Source organism: Aythya ferina (genome assembly GCF_964211825.1).
Source record: "Aythya ferina genome assembly, chromosome: W".
In the NCBI taxonomy this organism is placed as follows: Eukaryota; Metazoa; Chordata; class Aves; order Anseriformes; family Anatidae; genus Aythya; species Aythya ferina.
Genome location: NC_140313.1, coordinates 2,130,516 through 2,149,300, shown reverse-complemented (window position 1 = coordinate 2,149,300; position 18,785 = coordinate 2,130,516). Strand labels below are relative to the sequence as shown.

Genomic DNA, 18,785 nt, shown 5'->3' with positions numbered 1-18,785 from the left:
GAAAAAGAGAGAAAAAGAGAAAAAAAAAGAGAGAAAAAGAGATAAAAGTCATCAAAGAAACCACATCACGTTGCTCAAGCACATCTGGGAGAACACAAAGGGAGCGGGAAGAGTTTGTCCTTGACGATGGGGACCTGCCGGGGAGGGAGAGGGCGGCCAATTTGGGATCAAAGCCTTCTGGCAACCTCCCCCTGTTGGAGATGGCCGGAGGCAGGTACGAACCATCCCGTTCCCAACGCCGAGAGGAATTAGGGTTCGGCAGGAATGCGGGGATTTACCCCTCCAGGCCCACCGTGGCCGCCCAAACAGCTCGGCCAGGAGAGCACGTGCTCGCTAAGACCCCCCAGGCCCAGATGCCAGGGGATTTAATGTGGGACAGGAGGCCCGGGGCGGCTTTGTAGGGCCGCTGGCAGGCTGAGCTGTAAATATTCCCTCACAATCAAAGGCATTCAGCTCGGGATTACGCGCCGGGGGCTCGGTGGTTGAGTAAAACTACAACCAAAGGGACCATTTGGAGTCAAGACGGTGACCGGAGAGGCAGCTGAAGCGTTTTTATTTTCCCTCCGGTCCTTTGGGGCCAGGGATCCGGAGGCTGTGGTGTAAGAAATGGGTTCGGAAGGATGTGAGGGGACACAGAGAGGTCCCCGGGGATATGGGTGACGCTGTGGGAGCATGTGAGGTGGTTTCATAACCCGGTGGAGATTAGCGGGGAGCAAGCAGAGCCAGAGAGGCCTACGGAGCCTCGCGCCGCTTCGAGGGCCCTCGTCGAGGGGCTGTGCTTCAAAGGGTGTAGGGCCGGAGCTGTAGGGTCAGAGCTTTAGGGTCAGCAGCGTGAAGGATGGGTGTGAAATGAAGATATGAGACCCGCTCTCGCCCCGTTTTCATGCCCGCAGAATAAAGGTGTCCAGGGTGGGATTAATAATGCATATAAATGGCCTAAAATGGCCGGCTCGAGCTTTGGATTGAGCATCTTTTGGGGGAAAGGAGGGGAAAAAGGGGGGAAAGAGGGGAAAAAGGGGGAAAGGAGCAGGAAAAAGGAGAAAAGGAGGGGGAAAAGGGGGGAAAGGAGGGGGAAAAGGGGGAAAAGGAGGGGGAAAAGGGGGAAAAGGAGGGGGAAAAGGGGGAAAAGGAGGGGGAAAAGGGGGGAAAGGAGGGGGAAAAGGGGGGAAAGGAGGGGGAAAAGGGGGGAAAGGAGGGGGAAAAGGGGGGAAAGGAGGGGGAAAAGGGGGGAAAGGAGGGGGAAAAGGGGGGAAAGAGGGGAAAAAGGTGGAAAGGAGCAGGAAAAAGGAGAAAAGGAGTTGGAAAAGGGGGGAAAGGAGGGGAAAAATGGGGGAAGGAGGGGAAAAAGGAGGGAAAAAGGGGGAAAAAGGGGGGAAAAGGGAGGGAAGGGGGGAAAATAGGGGGAAAATAAGGGAAAAAGGGAGGAAAGAGAGGGAAAAAGAGGGGAAAGGAGGGAAAAGAGGGGAAAAAGGGGGAAAGGAGGGGGAAAAGGAGGGAAAAGGGAGGGAAGAAGGGGGAAAAAAGAGGAAAAGGGAGGGAAGAAGGAGGAAAACAGGGGAAAAAGGGGGGAAAAAAGAGGAAAAGGGAGGGAAGAAGGAGGGAAAATGGGGGCAAAAGGAGGAAAACAGGGAAAAAAGAAGGGGAAAAAAAGAGGTGTGTGGTTCTTATCCCAAAGCAGGTCCCCGGTCGCCCCCCAGCCCACCCCACGCGTGTCCCATGGGCGCCCCTCACTCCCTCTCCACCTCCGCGGCCCTATAAGCGTCACCCCCCTATAGGCATCACCCCCCTATAGGTGTCCCTATCCCTATAGGTGTCCCTATAGGTGTCCCCGAGCCCCCTCCCACCCCATAAACGTCACTGGGAAGGGAGGGGAGGGGGGTGCCCTATGGGACCGGCCCCTTAAAGGGCGGCCCCCAGCGCCGCCCCACAGGCGGCCTCTTATAAGAGCGGCTCCCGGCCGGCCCCTGCCTCAACCCCACAGCCTCGACCCCCCGCCTCGGCCATGAGCAGCCTCCTCCTCCTCTTCCTCACCTTCCTCCTCCTCAGCACCGGCCTCACTGCTGAGGGGGGACCCCACAGGGGCCGAGGCGGGGACGGGGGAGGACGAGGAGGGAGGGGGTCGCCCCTATCGCCACCCATGTCGCCGACAGTATCGCCGACAGTATCGCCGACCCCTCTGTCGCCACGGGTGAGGTTCAGCCTCCACTCGGCCTCCGAGGCCGAAGGCTGCCCGCTGGCCCTGGGGCGGGAGGGGAGCCTGCAGGAGTGCGGCTTCAACGCCACCGCCAAGAGCTTCTTCATCATCCACGGCTGGACGGTGAGCCCTAAAGGGGACCCTATATAGGGCCAGGGGGTGAGGGGGGACAAGGGGATGTGACCCTATGGACAGCTGCCACCCTACCGGGTGCTGCCACCCCTCAGGAGTCCCGTACCGTGGGGTAGGGGTTGCTTAAGGAGTCCCCAAATCTCCAAATGCACCTGTGCCATATGGCTCTGTGCCTCATGGGGTGAGCACAATTCAGTGCTTTTTCTGCTTTGATCCCCTTAAAATGGGACTAACCCCATAAAGGTGGTAGTTGGGACACGTGTAGCTCCGTATCCCTTATTTGCTCTCCTCAATGAAGCAGCAGAGGGCAGATGAAGCCTGCCAAGCTTTCCCTTTCTGCCTTTTCTGGGCTGCTTGGGGACTCTTCAGTTCCAGGACTGAAAAATTATGTTGCAAACCATCAGGTTTCCTCAAATTGTTGAGGAACGAGCGATAAGGTGGCCACCCTAAGAGGCAGGGTGGCTAATTACAGCCAGGATCTGTCAAAACCTGGCTGTCCTACCCCATAAGCATGCTGTAATGGGGTTTGCAGAGAAGCCTATATCAGGGCAGGACGCATATCCTAGATGAAAACTTCCCAGAATGCTTAATGGGGGCCCTAAAATCCAGCTTCTGACCCCGCTCTCTCCCCCAGATGAGCGGCATGTTCGAGACGTGGCTGGGCAGCCTGGTGGCCGCCCTGCAGGAGCGGGAGAAGGAGGCCAACGTGGTGGTGGTGGACTGGCTCTCGCTGGCCCACCAGCTCTACACGGACGCGGTGAACAACACGCAGGTGGTGGGGAGAAGCATAGCCCGGCTCCTCGACTGGTTACAGGTAGGGTGAGAGGGAACGGGGGCTGTGGCAACCTTCCACGAGCGATTCTTGCACAAGGGAGCCGAGTTTACGCCAGCCCCGATGCTCACGAGCAAGGGAAGGAGCTGGTGTAATCCCGACCCCGAGGCATAGTGGAGCAACGCCTCGCTGCAGTGCTTACCTGGGAGATGCTGCTTGGGTCAGCTCGGATTATTTCTTTTTCCTTTTCAGGAAAATCCTCTTTTTAAGCTTGAGAACGTCCACCTGATCGGGTACAGCCTGGGCGCCCACGTCGCTGGCTTCGCTGGCAACCACGTCCATGGGACGATCGGCAGAATTACAGGCAAGTGGCTCTGTAAGCAGCCTCTCACCTCTAACAGGGGCAGCAAGCTTCCCCGAAAAGCCTCGTCTCGTTTTGCTGTGATGTTTCGGGCTGGTGTGGTCAGAAATGACAAGCTTCCTACCTGTGGCTGCGGTGTGGGGCACGGCTCTCTTTCCACATGAAACCGTTTTAATTTTGAGCTGCAAAAATCGAAGTGTGGGGGGTGTCGGTGAAAAATCTGAGGATCCATTGATCTCGAACGCTTCTGAACTCAAATGTGGACTCAAAATCCAAAGCCTGTGAGTGTTACTGATTCTGTAATCGTAGCTCAAACTAATGAGGGTGAGCTCCCCTGGGTCCAGTTTGTCCCATGAGATGCTTGGTCAAAAAGAAATCAACTCCACATTCTGACAGGATCTTGGACAGGATGCTTTGTACTTCAGAGAAACAGATTTCAGTGTGTAATAACTTAGGATGTGATAGAAGAGAGCTTTAAGGGTTTAAATCTGACATTGGCAGTGAGTTCCTCAGCCTAATAAAAAAAAATAAATCTATGGGTAAAGCAGGAAAAGCACCAAACAAGTTAAGCACCTGAGCTGTTCCCCAATTTAAGGCTGTGAGCGAGGCTCAGAGGTAACAGACTCAAAGCCCTGATGGGATCTCAGATGTAAAAATGACCTGGCTGCTGCTTAAAACCCCTATTAGTCCCTCCATATGGCCAGGCTGAAAATAAGCTAAATGGAAGCCAAGGCAGCTTTGGCTGCCAGCAGTCCCTGTGGGGTGCTAGACCTCTTCTGGTCTGCAGTCTTCTGCCACCTCTGAAGCGTTTTTGTCACTGACCTGGCACGGATTGATGGCTCCAGGTTGCCTGTTGGATGTAATTGCTGGAAATGGAGCAGCCTGGATGGTGTCGCCCCAAGAGTTTTATGGGGTATCTTCATCTGTTTCTTTGTGAACCCATGGTGAAGGGCTCCTGGGGAGCAGTATCTGCAACGGGGCAGGGTCTGGCTGTGCAGCACCTGGCCGGGAGGGCTCCTGGCATCAAATTCTTGCTGATTCCGTGTGAAATAACCCAATTTCTTACCTGCTACGCCAGGCTTGGATCCAGCCGGCCCCATGTTTGAAGGAGTGGACCCCAGCAAGCGCCTCTCCCCTGACGATGCCAGCTTCGTGGACGTCCTGCACACCTACACGAGGGAGACGCTGGGGGTTAGCATTGGGATCCAGATGCCCGTAGGCCACGTTGACATCTACCCCAACGGGGGAGACTTCCAGCCCGGCTGTGGATTAAGCGATGTCTTGGGAGCGATTGCCTACGGGAGTAAGTTCCTCATCACTTATTTAACCTCTAGGCTGCTGACAAATAGACTTGGGCTGATGCTGGGGGATGAGTTGATTTTTACAAGAGCAGAGGAAATGACTTTTTTCCCCTCCTAAACTGTCTGTACCCTTGGAAACTAGACTTGCTTTTAGCTCCGAATAACACTTACTAACACCTCATCATAACCTGTGGCTGTCCCGTGCTGCCTCTGGAATCCCCTATAAAGCCCTAAGCGACCCATCCTCTTCAGGAATCTAGCACTAACCTCTCGAATTGCTGCTCTTCCAACAAAAAAAAAGTCCAGTTTGGCCTCGTTCAGCTGAAAAAGCTGTTGCTCGCTGTGTCTTTACCAGCTGCTGGGGTGACAAGTACTTAAACAAAATGTATCCCTTGCCGCTCTGCTCCTCTAGCACTTGGTGAAGTGGTTAAATGTGAGCACGAGCGGTCTGTGCACCTGTTTGTGGACTCCCTCGTGAACCAAGATAAACAAAGCTTCGCGTTTCAATGTACTGATTCCAGTCGCTTCAAGAAGGGAATCTGCCTGAGCTGCCGGAAGAACCGCTGCAGCGGCATCGGCTACAACGCCAGGAGAACGCGGAACAAAAGGAACAGCAAGATGTACTTAAAAACAAGAGCTGACATGCCCTTCAAAGGTAGGCTGCCTCTCTCTTGAAAGAGCCAAGGCTGACTTCTAGGAGGGGAAGCGCGGGGTGCACCTGAAATCCCGTAGGTTGATTTGGTTTTGCTCTTTTAAAAAAAATAAGGAAAGGGTTTAGCTTTTGCCAGCCAACGCTACTTCACAGAGTAATTCTGAGCGGTATTTTCAGCTCACACAGCTGGCTCAATGTGTGCTCTTCTTGTTTCCCTCCAGTCTACCATTACCAGATGAAAATGCACGTCTTCAGCTACAAAGGCTCGGCAGAGGCTGACCCCACTTTCTCTGTCACCCTGCATGGCACCAACGGGGACTCCGAGCCCCTCTCCTTGGAGATGTAAGTAAGCTGATCTAACCAGGGGCTGGGCAAGGTGGCTTTTTTTTTTTTTCCTCTGCTAACCCCAGCACTGCAGCTGTACCCAGCAGCCCCACTTCACCATTCAGGAGCTTTTCAGCTGGGAACTTGATTGCTGATGAAGTAAATTGTGCCCAGTGCTCTATGTATTGGCCTTTGGGGCTTGTTGGTGAAGCATTTTGCTTTCTCCTTCCACCATCTGGGTAGTCTGAGAGCATTTAGATCTCTGGAGGTGTTGTTGACCTCCTTTAGCCTCTCCCAGAAGAGCCAAGGTGTGAAATCCACCCTTCAGCTATGGAAAGCTGGCTGAGCAGCCGAATTTGTGATGCGTTGGACTGAACCAGCCACCCAAGCTCCCTTTCTGCAGTGCAATCAGCAATTAACCGGGGGCAGGTGACTGTGGAGCAGCTGATAAGCTGCAGAGGCTCTGTTTAACCTCTTGCAAGGGGATGAATAAGCATCTGGCCTGCTTCCATAAGGGAGAAATGTTGACTCTCTGCTTTAATTCCAGGCTCGATCAAATCGGCCTCAATGCTACCAACACCTTCCTGGTCTATACTGAAGAGGACATGGGGGAGCTGTTAAAAATCAAGCTCACCTGGGAGGGCACGTCGCAGTCCTGGTACGATCTGTGGAAGGAGCTGAAGAGTTACTGGTACCGGCCTGCCAAGGCTGCCCAGGAACTGCACATCAGGCGGATACGCGTGAAATCGGGGGAGACGCAGCAGAGGTAGGAGCAAACAGGCAGCCTCACACACCTAGCTCGAAACGTCAATCAAAAGGGGCGATTTTTCAGAATCTAGCAGCAAAAAAAAGAGTGTTTTTGAACTTACCTGGTAGTCTGAACGCCTCATCTTCCTTGTTATCACCTCATGCACCTTCGTGGTACGAGGGGAGTGGGTTGCTGGCCAGCATGAGGCCACAAACCAGATTTTAAGTCACTGCAGATCAGCTCTGAGATGTTCTTTTCCTTTATTTCGACCCTGTAACAGTCTCCCCTGCCTTTGGGGACTGAGTTGGCCTACTTCAAGGCGATTAAAATAATACCTAAAGAATCCTTTGGGTAGTATTTTCCATTCCATTTTCCATTTCCATTCCATGAAGTGGAATCTGAAAGTCGGAAAGGAAACATCGCCTCCTCCGTTTGAGGAGGTACTGATGCATCAAGATGGTCCAGAGAGATGTCAAACCAAACAACTTGCCCTAGAATTCCCTGCAATCCGTATTTACATCTTGGTTTTTGACCACGGAGACGACAGGTTCCTTCTCTTGACTTCTGATTCTTCCTCCTAGGTTTGCTTTCTGTGTAGAGGACTCGCAGCTGACCCGCATATCTCCTGGCAAAGAGCTCTGGTTCGTCAAGTGCGCAGACGACTGGAAAAAAAGGTAGGGAAAAGCAGCTATCCACCAAGATCCTTGCAGTAGTAGTGGAGAGCTAATTGGGTGCACCTATTAAATGCTGCTACCCTGTAAAATAACTGCTACTATCCTATAAAACAGAGGAGAGGAAAGTTAGGGGTGGAGGGGAGCGTCCCAAACATCACCTCAGCCTGATGGAAGACCTCGAGCTGCAGAGAAACCTCTTGCTTCTGTTTGGGCTGCACTAGTGGCTCCTCCTGCTTCATCTCCAGCTCTGCTAATCTTGCTTTGCACAAGTCAGCTGAGAAACACGAGCTGGCACCACTCCAGGCCTGGCAGAAGCCAGCAGGCTGTTTGTGTGTACGGTAGCAAACAATTCGGTGAATGGAAACCCTGCGTGAGAACTCGCTGCTCTGCCACAAGCCTGGAAAGATTTGGCCACCCCAAGTGGCTCTGAACAGGCAGAGCCTGGAGTCAAGACCTGTAAAATTTGTTTGCGACCTTCTTGAGTGCGTGATGGCTTCAGGTTCCCACTGAATAGCTACTGGGCAGAGGGATTTCTTGATTATTTCTGACAAACTCAAATACCAACCCTCCATTTAAACCTGTTCTCCGTGTCCCGCAATTTCTCAGGAATTCTCTGCTATTTCTCTTTAATTTTTTCCCCTCTTGTTGCTTTTCCCAGGCCTGTCTCAAACTCGCTCTGAAGACTTTCCTGAAGAATAACCACGGAGTGACCAGGATGCACGAGGACCACAGAAGTGGGAAGATGCTCTGGCAAAAACCTGGCTTGGTAGCACTTAAAGCAAATGTCTTTTTCAAGACAAAACCTCTTGAATCAGGTGGAAGAAACCGAGGAGACATTGATGGACCTAGAATAACTAGAACTACGTCCTCCCTTCCCTGGGGAGCCTGGCTTATGCATTTAGCCTTACCTTGACCTGTTAGACGCTGCGTTTCCTGCCTGCTCCCACTAACCAGAGCTACAGATGAGATCTTAAAACCTCAGCAATGATCTTCTGGTCTGCCTGCCGGGGGAGCTGAGAAGATAATTGTGCTAGCTGCTCAGCAGGCTGCTGGTAACAGAGCTGCCAAGAACAAATGAGCGTCTAGCGAAGGCGTTGCTGCAAATCCTATAGCGCTGGGGGCTGGGGGAAGGTGAGACCTGCACCCACCGAGCACGGGGAGCTCTGTAGGGGTGTGGAGCTCTTTAGGGGAGGGGTGGGAATCAGCACAACGCCACTTCACCTCGTCCCGTGCCTTGAAAATCCGTCCTGTGTCTGGCCGATGGTGAGATCTGTGCCTGTCGCCTCGTCTGAAGGCAGCGCTCCGTCCCCCCCCTCCTCGTATTTAGCCCTGGCTGCAGGGCTGAGGGCAGCTGGTGGTGCTGGCAGCTGCTCCCCAGCAAGGCTTTGAGGTGTTAATCCCCTCGCAAGAGGCAGCTGCCCTGCCACCAAATGCAGCAGAGGAGGAAGGTAACGAACTGAACCCTCTCAGGAGAGCTCGGCACCACTCCTCGTGACTACTGAGACCCCGTTGGCCCCTGCTCCGTTGCTGCTCTAGTCCCGGCGTGTAATTAAGACCTCCTTTCAGAATTCAGACCTGATTTTTAGGCGAAGCACTTAACTGAGCCAAACAGACAACAGCCTGCCTTCACTGCCCCAACGCCCTGCTTGGATTTCCCTGGTGCCAGATGAGCTGGGCTTTGCTCTGAGTCGGACAGCCCACAGCAGAGTCGACCCTGTCCGGGGCGAACTATTTATTTATTGCTCTTAATTTTCGGCAGGAGACTCGGCCTAACAACTCCTGAACGATCGGCCTGCAGAAAGACAGTCTGAAAAGGGTGTTGCCACATGGTGCACTGAGTTCTGAAGACCGAGCAAGCCCTTTGAGGCCTGCAGCTCTCCGTTTTTTTTGTTGTAGAGCTTCAATCCAACCAAAGCAAGCGCATTTGGAGATCTTTTTTTTTTTCCCATGGTTTTAAGCAAAGGCTTCAATAAGCGAAGCTTTTGGTAAGTAGCTGAGGCTTGTCACCACGCCATCCTCAGAGTGGCTTCAAAGCCCTGTTTGTATATTGTGGTTTTTGTACGACTTCAGAACCTTATTTATTTCTCGTGCTGTACATATGTAAAAACTGAAAGATTTTTGGTTCGGAGTAACACTTTTTATAAGCCTTAAGACAAAAAACAAATAAAGAGCTTTGTAAAAACCATGGAAGTCTCGCTCTTAATCGATCCCAGGCTTTCCTCAGGGCTGCATTTTGTGTCTCTTGCCTCCAGCAAGTCCCAGAGGCCAGCAGCCAGGTGGACGCGGTCTACAGCTGCCCTTGTTCAATCATTACCTGACCTTGCTGGTGAGCCTGTCGAGGAGGACATGAAAGAAAAAGGAGCACAAACTCCATTTTCCCAGCGTTGCTCCCACCAGCAGCGGCCACCCCATCCTGGTGGCTCCAATCCAGCAGCAGCAGGACTCTGCAAACAAAGCAAAGAGCCCCGAGCTGTGGGAGATTTACATGAAATTACTCGGTTAACCTTTTCCTAGAAGTAAAGCAGGGGCTGCAAGCCCTTCCTCCAGGAGTTAGGGACCGCAGGTGATGCTCTCCCGGCTGGGTCAGACAAGTTTCCCCAATTACAAGGTCCGCTGTGCCCTAATTAAATCAAAAAATAATGAAGAAATAAAGAGGCAGGCCCTATTCCTGAGCTCTAATAAATTTGGGGTGGCCCCATATGACAAGCAGGGCTGAGGCTGGGGTCTGTGCTCGACGTAGCGTCCCCCTCCCCCTGGTTTTCTTTTTGGGATTGCTTTGTCACGGCCCCTCCATTCAGCTGGGTTCCCCCGAAGGTCAGCCTGCGTCTCCGGAGGAACAAGGCGCCCCGCACGGGGAATGCTTTACAACCTTCCCCGTCCCTCCACGCCACCCCAGCTCCAGCGAGCAGCCTCCATCGGGCACTATTCCCCCAGAAACACCCCAGCATCGCGGCTTTTTAAGGCGGGTTGAACAAAAAAAACCCGCCTGCGGGTTGCTTCTCCACCATTTCCCTGCGTAACGCGGCTCAGGAGGCTCCGGCTGCATCCCGCAGGCGGTTTCCGAGCTGCAAGAGTTGGGATAGAATAAATTCAATGCAAGGGCTGTGCTGGGGAAGGGAAAGACCTGGCAGCGTTTTCGGGAACAAGAACAGCACGTTCTTTGCTGGCTTCCCCTCCCGAGATAACCAGGCAGCCCCACAGCACCAGGTAAAGCTTCCCCGGGACAACCTCACCCAAACTTGGCTGTAACGACCCAAAAAAAACCCAAGCCCTCGCTCCTCCGACAGCAATAATAACGAGTTGTAATTTTATGCCTGCTTGGCTGCTGGCATTCCGACATAAATTACACAGCTCATTGACTTCCCAGCCCGAGCGCAGGCATTTGAAACCTCTTCCTTCTGATTTGACTCGTAATAAGGGCGAAAAACAAGGGAAAGGGATAAATAAAGTATGGATTTTTATCCTTAGTTTCACTTCTCCTTAGCCAGCTGTCCTAATGGTTGCAAAGCAGTTCAGACAAAATAATGATGTAAGATTTAGACGAAACCTTCAGGCAAATCTGGTTGATTCTTTGCTCCTTTCCATACCTCTTCCCCTATCCTGTTTTGGGCTGAAAACAGATGAATCCGAGCAAATTCCCGAGAGAAAGGCCACTCGAGCTTAGCTGGAGCCACACCAAAACAATCCTCCTCTGCCATAAAATCTGCAGATTTTATTGAGAAGGAGATCCTCACCCCACAGATCCATCAGTTTTTTGAGCAACCCAAAAAATCTTAATTACAATAAAAAATTTCTTAATTAAGAAACCCCCCACGGAAGGATGGATTGAGCATTATTCACCCAGCGCAGCGCAGGGAATTTCCAGCCACGGATCCCGAAGCGTCAGCTGGGTAATAACCCTTCAAATTTCCCTCTGAATTTCAGAGCCATCGACCTGGCCGGCTTCCAGATGAGTAAGGTTATGCAGAAAAGTTGGGTTTCCTTAAATAGGGTTTATCAGCGTTGACCTTATTGTCAAGGAACGTGAATCCATGTCGGAAAAGTCCCAAAGGAACAAGCCTGTATCACGAGCAAGCAGTTTTTAGGCACAGAAAAACACTTGAAGGGCTGGGTTTTTCGCTTATTGAAGCTTCCTTCTGCTCATTCAGCCTGGCCTAATAGGGTCTGCACCCCTATTCCCATATAAGATGCCAGGAGGTAAAAGAAACTGAAAATTAAAGGGTAGAGAAGGGATCTGATGGTGATTATGGCACCACAACTCAACTCAGACAAGAATTGATTCATTTACACGTTGCACGTGCTCACTTTAATGATTTCATCCATTAAGGTTTTCCATCTTTTCCCCTGCTTTTCCTCCTCCTCGTTGAGCATTCATTCGTGGCCAATTCCTCATCTCACGAAGCCCGACGAGCCTCTTCTGCTCAAGTCCACCCACCCGGGCACTGCTCGAAGGGACACGCACGAGTCCCACGGCTGGGCTTTCAAAAGGTGCAAGTTTCGAACAAAATTAATCATCATCTCTCTATTTTTTTCCTGTTTCTTCTTCCCGGCATCCTCAGCAACCGGCCTTAATTCCTGTCCGAGGTCCAAGCCGCACGGTGCCTCCCAGCCAGCTCCAGGAACAACATCAAAGCGCTGACCTACAAATCTTGCATCCTGTCCAACAGCTACTTACCAGGACGCGAGGAACTTCGTATCTCGTGTATCTCCTCAAAACGGAGCCAAAAGACGGTTTTTGAGTTTCGTCGGAGAGCTTTTGCTGCTCTTGCGGGATTTTAGTGCCCCTCGGAGCTGTTTTCCTTTTCCCCGCTGGAAGACCACGAGAAACGAGCGGGGAAAAACTTGCCAGCTACGTGGGAGAAGCAAGGAGCCTCACGATATAAGTGAAATGCTGTCAGATGAGCAAGGAAGAAAATAGAAATGTACTTACCTATTTCCTTCTAGCCCCATCACAAGTTAATAAGTTTGCACGTGGGGGGAAATCAAATGTTTGTGATACTTAAATTGACAGCATCTCCTTAAGATAACGATTGCAAATACTGGAAATAACTGGGACAGGAGAAAGAAAGAACCCTGATTTATTTTTTTTTTCCCACTCTTCCACTTAGACCAAAAGAGCGCCCTTCCAAAATATTTTAATGAAGATTATGTTAATTCGCATCCCATCCTGTACGGACAACCGGAGCCAAAGCCGAGCTCTGCTGTTTGTCATTAGTTGCTAAAAAAAAAAAAAAACCAACTATAAAACGGCAACTATTTCGGTTAATTCTGCATAATTCAACTCCTCTTATCTGGAGAGGCATCCTACATCTGCGTTCCTGCAGCTGCTCCTCCTGCTGCCAGGCATCTGGGGGAGGAGAGGGTTCGGGTCCCTTCTGGATGAGTCTCAGCGTTGCTGATCCCACTGCTCCTCCCCGGGACTTCCCTGTGGGGGGAAGATCCTGAGTCCTCTCCCCCTCCTTAGCAGAGGAGCTGCCAGGTGTAGAAGAGCCCCCGAGCTTCGAAGCACCTGAGGATGAGTTGTTCCCAGCCCAGAGCAGAATCGTAAAATCATTTTGGTTGAAAAAGACCCTCAACGACCCCAAAAAAAAAATCCTACACATGGCCCCAGTAACACCTGGGACAAGCTGGTCGATGACACTGCTTTAGGACAGCGTGTACACAGGCTCCCGTGTCCCTACATCTCCAGAGCCAAGGTCAGGGAAGTGTTTTTCTGAGGTTTGGCCTGATTTATAAGGTTTGTCGTTAAACAGCGCCCGAGTGCAGCTTGCTCTGGGGTCAGGCCACCCTCTGCTCCCTGCTGGAGGAGACTGAATATCAGGCCTGCTGAATATCAGTCCCCTCCTTGCTGAGGAGCCCATAAAAGCCTTTTATGGGCTCCATCCTCAATATTTTATACGTGTTTCCCGTGCTCCTAAGCTGTCACCGACAGGTGACCGGATCCTTACCTGAATTTAAGGTAAATTTGGGACTTTGAAGCGACAGCGGAGCCGTGCTCCCTGCTCACTCCAGCCATTGGGTTTTCCAGCCAGGATAAAGCAACCTGCGGCTCCCGAATGCACCAGCTCCAAACCTGCAGGGGCGAATTTCAAGATCTGCTCAGCGTCAGGGGTGAACAGGGGCTGATTTACACCTCGAGATAACGGGCACACGAGCAAGCCTGCTTGTTTGTAAACCGAGGCTGCTTTATCCCTTCTTGATTCAGGATCTTCCAGGAGGCACGGCATGTCAGCTCCATTCAGCAGCCCTTTTTATTTATGATTTCATTCCCGCATCATCTGAACAAAGATGGGCATTGTCCGAGGCCCTGGCTGACAAACAGAAACTGTTGCTCAAATTCCTGCTGCGTTGTTTCCCCCCCCGGTTTTGCTGAATCAGCTTTCGACTTTCATAGGAAAGCTTTATTAAGAAAAAAAAAAAAAAAGAAAGAAAGAAAAGTGAAATCTGTTTTTCTAATTCCACCTCCCTAAGCAGCTTGAGCGGCGTTTTGTCGCTCCAACAAGCCTGGATGCTGTTTGTGCCAGGTTGCCCTGACTGCTCTGCCCCTAATATCCCATCCCAAAGCTTCGAGAAACAAAGGATGCAGACAGGGCTTGGGCACGTATTAATGCAGCTTTTCCATCCTGCTTTTTTTTTTGGGAAAAGGAGTTTTTAGGATGGGATTGCAGGTTTTAGGAGCTGATAGGGTGAATCGTGCTCGGGATGGGTCCTCCACCCCACAGCAGTAAGGTCTGTGGGAGGTCGCAGAAGCCAAGGAAAAGCTCCCAGTGCCTGTTAGGCTGCAGATGGCCTCCCCGGGCACTGCAATTAGGGCTGACCCATTGCAAAATGCAGGCCAGGCATCTCCCCTCCTGGTTTCTGGACTCCTGGTGACTCTCCAGAGTCCCTGGAGATTACGCTGAAGCAATCGCAGCTGGAATATTTTGACTGGCTGGCTGACCACAAGAAGGGGCTCTGGTTGTAACAGCAGAAGTAGATCCAAGGTTGGTCATCAACAACGATACTTGAGGACAACCTTAAGGTCACAGTCTGGCCCCAGACATACCAAATATGCTCCAAACCCCTCAGCAAAGCTGCCGAAACCAGACTCTGAGGTCGCTTGTCTCTGTTCCTACAGGATGCGTGAAGCCTACCCAATTTATTTGGGCCTTGAGCCCACAAATTCCTCCCCTCTGATAACCTCATTCTCACCTACAGGCCTCGACAACAGGGGAAACTGCTCCAGGTTTGGACACCAGCTGCTTGTTGAAGCTCGGGAGGTGGGAAATGATCGATGTTGAAGGTGATTTTCCAGGGTAAAATCTGCTGAAAGACAAACATTTATGCTGGCTGCATCTCCAGCTTGTGGTTTCCCTCTTTGATTTGTGTTGCAGATGCACAGCAAACGCAGGACAGCGTTGCAGAGCCGCGGGAAGGTTACCGAGGGACATCTTAGGACGTGCCAAGTGTGCCCCCAGTTATCCATGTGGCAATCCCATACGCAGCAGTGTGCAAGCACAGGTTAGGATACACAGAAAGACCCAAGCCCGTCTGAGTCCCACACACAATGTCTCCTAAGGCAGAGGAGACCATGACATACCTAAATCTGAGGTCCCAGACCAGTTCTCCAGCATGTTTGCAAGCGCTCCCACCAGGACTCGACGTTTTATGGACTTTGTGGTTGATGTTTTCGCTCTTGAAGAGACAAGAAACACAGGTTCAGCACAGGAGTTTCTACATACACAGGAATTTTAGTCTCTGAGCACCGATTTCTAGATCTGTAGATAAAAATAAAATCCTTCTGAAGTCTACGCTCACCTGCTGCACAGGGTCTGGGCCTCTTGTCAACCCTCCTCGAGCTCCTCTTCCTCACACCTTCAAGCAAAGCTGGCCCAAGCAAACTGAGAGGACGGCGGATCACACCTCAAACTGCTAAGCCCTCGGCGCCTTTGGTGTGAAAATTGGCAAGTTCAGGTTATTAAAAAGGTGCTTTGAGTGCCAAGAGCCTCACGAGGCAGGGAAGGCCTCCCACCATGAAGGGGTTCTGCTCCCAGCTGGGGATCTGTCTACGTGACAGAATAAAAACCCAAGGGAGCTTCCCAAACAGCTAACAATTATTTCAAGAGCCACCTACTGTTGCTTTTTTACCCCTTTTTGGTTATGTTGAGGTTGGTCTTCACTAAAACTCGTCTTAATACATTGTAACGCATTTCTTTTGACACGAGCTTTTCATATTTCCACCCAAAACTGTTGACTTTTTCACCCTCAAGGTACACTTCAGATTTATCCCACCCATACAGAGTGGACCAGACGACACCAGACATCTGTGCTAGAGGATGAAGGAGACCAAGGCAAAGCTTAGGGGATATAGAGGGTATTTGAAGGTACGTGGCATGAAAAATACGTAATTAAGCTGTGTGTTACTAATAAAAAATGGAAGAGAAGTCTAGGAATAGGGAAAAAGGGCAGGGGAACAAAAGGACAGAAGAACGTTATCAGGAAGAACAGAAGAAAAATTGCAAGTTGACTTTTCAAGAATAAGTCATAAAGACTCTCCACCCTGATTTTTTTGTGCTCTGGACAGGTTTTAGAAATGACCAGCAATTACATGCTGTGCAAAACTGGAAAACCTGAGAAGGACCCGCTGTAGGTTTCAAGAGAAGAACAATTATTATTGATAAATAAATCCAACTCCTGGCACGGTCAGTGACAGAAAATAGGACTTCATTTAGTAGTACTCCAAATATCTTCCTAAAAAAAAAAAAGGAAAGTTTTTCAAAGCACTCCGTTTATACCTAGTAAATACAAAGGATGTGCATTAACATGCCCAAGTGAGCGATTTTCGCTCATGGGCTGTTGCAATAAAACCCAAGCTATCTCTTACATGAAGCCAAATGGAAGAGGTTGCTTCAGCAGAATTATATATATTTATTTTTAACCCCATGCCTCAGGGCCGGAGTAGCATTTTGGAACTTGTTCCTGAAAAAAGTTCCTGGTATTATATGCTGAAGACACAATCTTCCCACTTACATGCCCTTAAAACCGCTTATTTGGTGAACGCAGAAATACAGCTTCAGGTATGAAAGGCACCAGTTCCCATTCAGAGCTGATTTTTTTTTCCTCGCTAAATAATTTACTACTGTTTGTTTGCTCTAAAAACGTGGTAAGATAAAGGTTTATATTTTCTTTCTGGGCATTTTAAATTCAGAACGGTTTGCTCTCCGTGGTCAAGCTTTTCCTTGCATGATGATAAACCCACCTGATCCCGACCGCGGGTGATACAATTCCATCCACTTCAGCCCGACAGCTCAAGAGCACATATATCAGGAAAGTATTCACGCTGATTCACCCCTATAAAGAAATAAAAAGCATCATTTCCTGTGGTTAGCTGTGCCAAGAGTTAAATACCTGATGACTTTCCTTTTACTCTCTGCAGCTCAGCCACCAGCACTAAATGTGCATCCCTTTTTCCTAGGTATTCACTAATTAGGACTTTCTCCTCTGAAAATGGTCATTTACACAGTGAAGTCACCACGTAATCATCTTGCTGATCCAATAAGTAGACGAGCTCTTCAAACACAGCAGAATTAAAACCTTTCCCCAACCCTTTTCCATCGTCTCAGCCCAACTCACCTTTCGTTTACTCTCACCTTGCCTAAATTGTCGACATCCTGCAGCATCCATCAGGTTCGTGGAGCTGAAACGTTGGCCTGGCTATCCCTACACACAGCAGTAGAAGTGATTGTCCCTGGTAACTCCTCTAGAGTTTCTACATGAAGGTCTTTATCTCGTTTTCCTTAAAAAATAAACAACACATCAACCAAAAAAAAAATAAAAAATTGTCTACTCTTCAGCTCTTCTTACACCAAAGGTTTAGATCCAACTTAAATGCCTGAGATGAGGATGCGATTCCTGGTCTTTTTTTTTAATGGACAGGACTGAAATCTTTATCAGTTTTTATGGAGAAGTCTTCCCAACACCAAAGCATCTTATGTCAATAGATTGCCTTAACACCCAAAGCCATCATCTCCCCAGGCAGTGAAAAACGACCGTTTTGACAAAAATCTGCCACTTGGCAGCGGGGAGCGCAGCATTTAGGAGCACACCGATGGCACCATGTGCCAAACTTCCCATGAATTGTCCTGCTGGGTCATCTTTAAACGATTGCCTCTCTCCAGGTACACGTGTTTTAGCCAATTTACGTCACAGAGTGCTTTTCCAGGCCAGTCTGGCCAGCAAAAATAGTATTTTTTTTAGGAATATTCCACCCTAAGCCCTTGGTGAGCAATGACCCAGCACCTCTTACGCACCTGAAATCCTCAGCAGGTCAAATCCCCAAATCTTTGCTCTGCCCCACGTCACGATAAAGCCCGCTTAAGTGTCACAAACACAACATTTTTTTTCTGCTTCCTGAGCCAGTTTGCACGCTGCTGTTGTCTCGGTACTTGTCGTCTCACCTGGTTCTGCAACACGGTGTTTTTCTTGACGGGGTTGAGGGATAATCCAGTTCTCTCTCGTCTGGAAACACCTTACAAAAACACACTCAGCCTTCACGGAGTACCTTTAATCTTAGCTGAAGTGTTTATGGACCACGGGGCTCACTCCACAGTCAGCTGCATCCCTGCAAGCCCGTGCTGGCTGGGAGAGAGATGAATTAAAGGATGGCAAAAAAAATCACTGCAATGTGTGCAACAGCAAAATACAAATTGACTCCGTATGAAGCCCATTTGGCTCTGGCAGGGCCTATTTGTTTTCTCTCTGGTTTTCTTTATTCCTGGCTATTCCTGCTGCTCAGCATCAAGAGAAGATAAAGAGAAGGCCGTAGATCACTTTGGGTAATAAAACAGAGTTTATTACAGAGCACTTAATTGATGCGGGAAAGATAATTGATCTTGGAGGCCTCAAAATTGAGCAAAATCTCATTTTGCCAGGTGCTGTATGGGTATCCCCTAAATAACAACCTTCCCCAGGGATCAGATTGCATAAAGCAGCAATATAAAATGTGCGAAGAGAAATAAAAGCACAGAAAAAAATAACCTCGTGGGGAAGCACTGCCTCCTTCCTACGTCCTCCAGGCAGCCTCAAGAGCTCAAAGGTCTGTCAGCAAGCACGGCCTTCAGAGAACGACCCCCCTAAATAACACACAATAGCCCTGAAACCCTAAAGACTTTTTGAAAAATATAGAAAACCTTCCAGTTGGAAGGAGCGGGTCAACCGAAGGCTCAGCACCCTGATTTGCAGAGCCGGAGGGAGAAATGTTGCGCACGAGGCACGAGCGTCTTGGCGCTGCTCTGCCAACAACCAGGATAGAAGTTGGGCACGCTCCGGGATTCCTCTCTTAAAAGTCTTAAAAATCTTCCCCAACCCACTTTCTCTGCCTGGATCGATCAAGCAAAGTCTTTTCTGAGCCATCCAGAGCTGTGGGATTTGAAGCTTGAAACACCTCGGTCTCATGACAAGGCCGGCGCTGGGCGCAGAGCACGGGGACGCGATAAATCCCCGCTCAGGACACACGGTGGGCAGCGGCGCAGAGCTCCGTGATCCCGGGGGCCTTTTTGGCTGCTCCCGGCCCCAAAGAAAGCGAGGCAGACCCTACAGAGGGGCTGTTTTGTTGGAAGGGCTTATCCCAAACGCTGCCAGGTGGAAGG

At 50.3% G+C, this 18,785-nt stretch overlaps 1 protein-coding gene and 1 long non-coding RNA gene across 2 annotated transcripts; one reads left to right on the top strand and one right to left on the bottom strand.

The window, feature by feature from the left end:
• Positions 1–1,969: 1,969 nt before the first annotated feature.
• LOC311426249 (endothelial lipase-like) lies at positions 1,970–9,343 on the top strand. The gene is made up of 9 exons (XM_084502450.1): positions 1,970–2,317; positions 2,961–3,140; positions 3,351–3,462; positions 4,538–4,762; positions 5,173–5,415; positions 5,634–5,754; positions 6,284–6,502; positions 7,066–7,158; positions 7,817–9,343. Exons 1-9 carry the CDS (start codon positions 2,003–2,005, stop codon positions 7,836–7,838), a joined length of 1,530 nt encoding a protein of 509 aa, XP_084358576.1. The 5' UTR covers positions 1,970–2,002; the 3' UTR covers positions 7,839–9,343.
• LOC311426253 lies at positions 9,206–13,346 on the bottom strand. The gene is made up of 2 exons (XR_014686635.1): positions 13,107–13,346; positions 9,206–9,602 (listed from the first exon to the last, which is right to left on the bottom strand). It is a non-coding gene; the product is annotated as an uncharacterized lncRNA (long non-coding RNA).
• Between the last annotated feature and the right edge of the window lie 5,439 nt (positions 13,347–18,785).

Excerpts from the sequence above, each read along its gene's own strand:
- LOC311426249 (XM_084502450.1), top strand. The coding sequence starts at position 2,003 with ATGAGCAGCCTCCTCCTCCTCTTCCTCACCTTCCTCCTCCTCAGCACC. Across the intron at positions 3,463-4,537 it reads GACGATCGGCAGAATTACAG|GCTTGGATCCAGCCGGCCCC; the intron begins GCAAGTGGCTCT and ends CTGCTACGCCAG. Across the intron at positions 4,763-5,172 it reads GGGAGCGATTGCCTACGGGA|CACTTGGTGAAGTGGTTAAA; the intron begins GTAAGTTCCTCA and ends CTGCTCCTCTAG.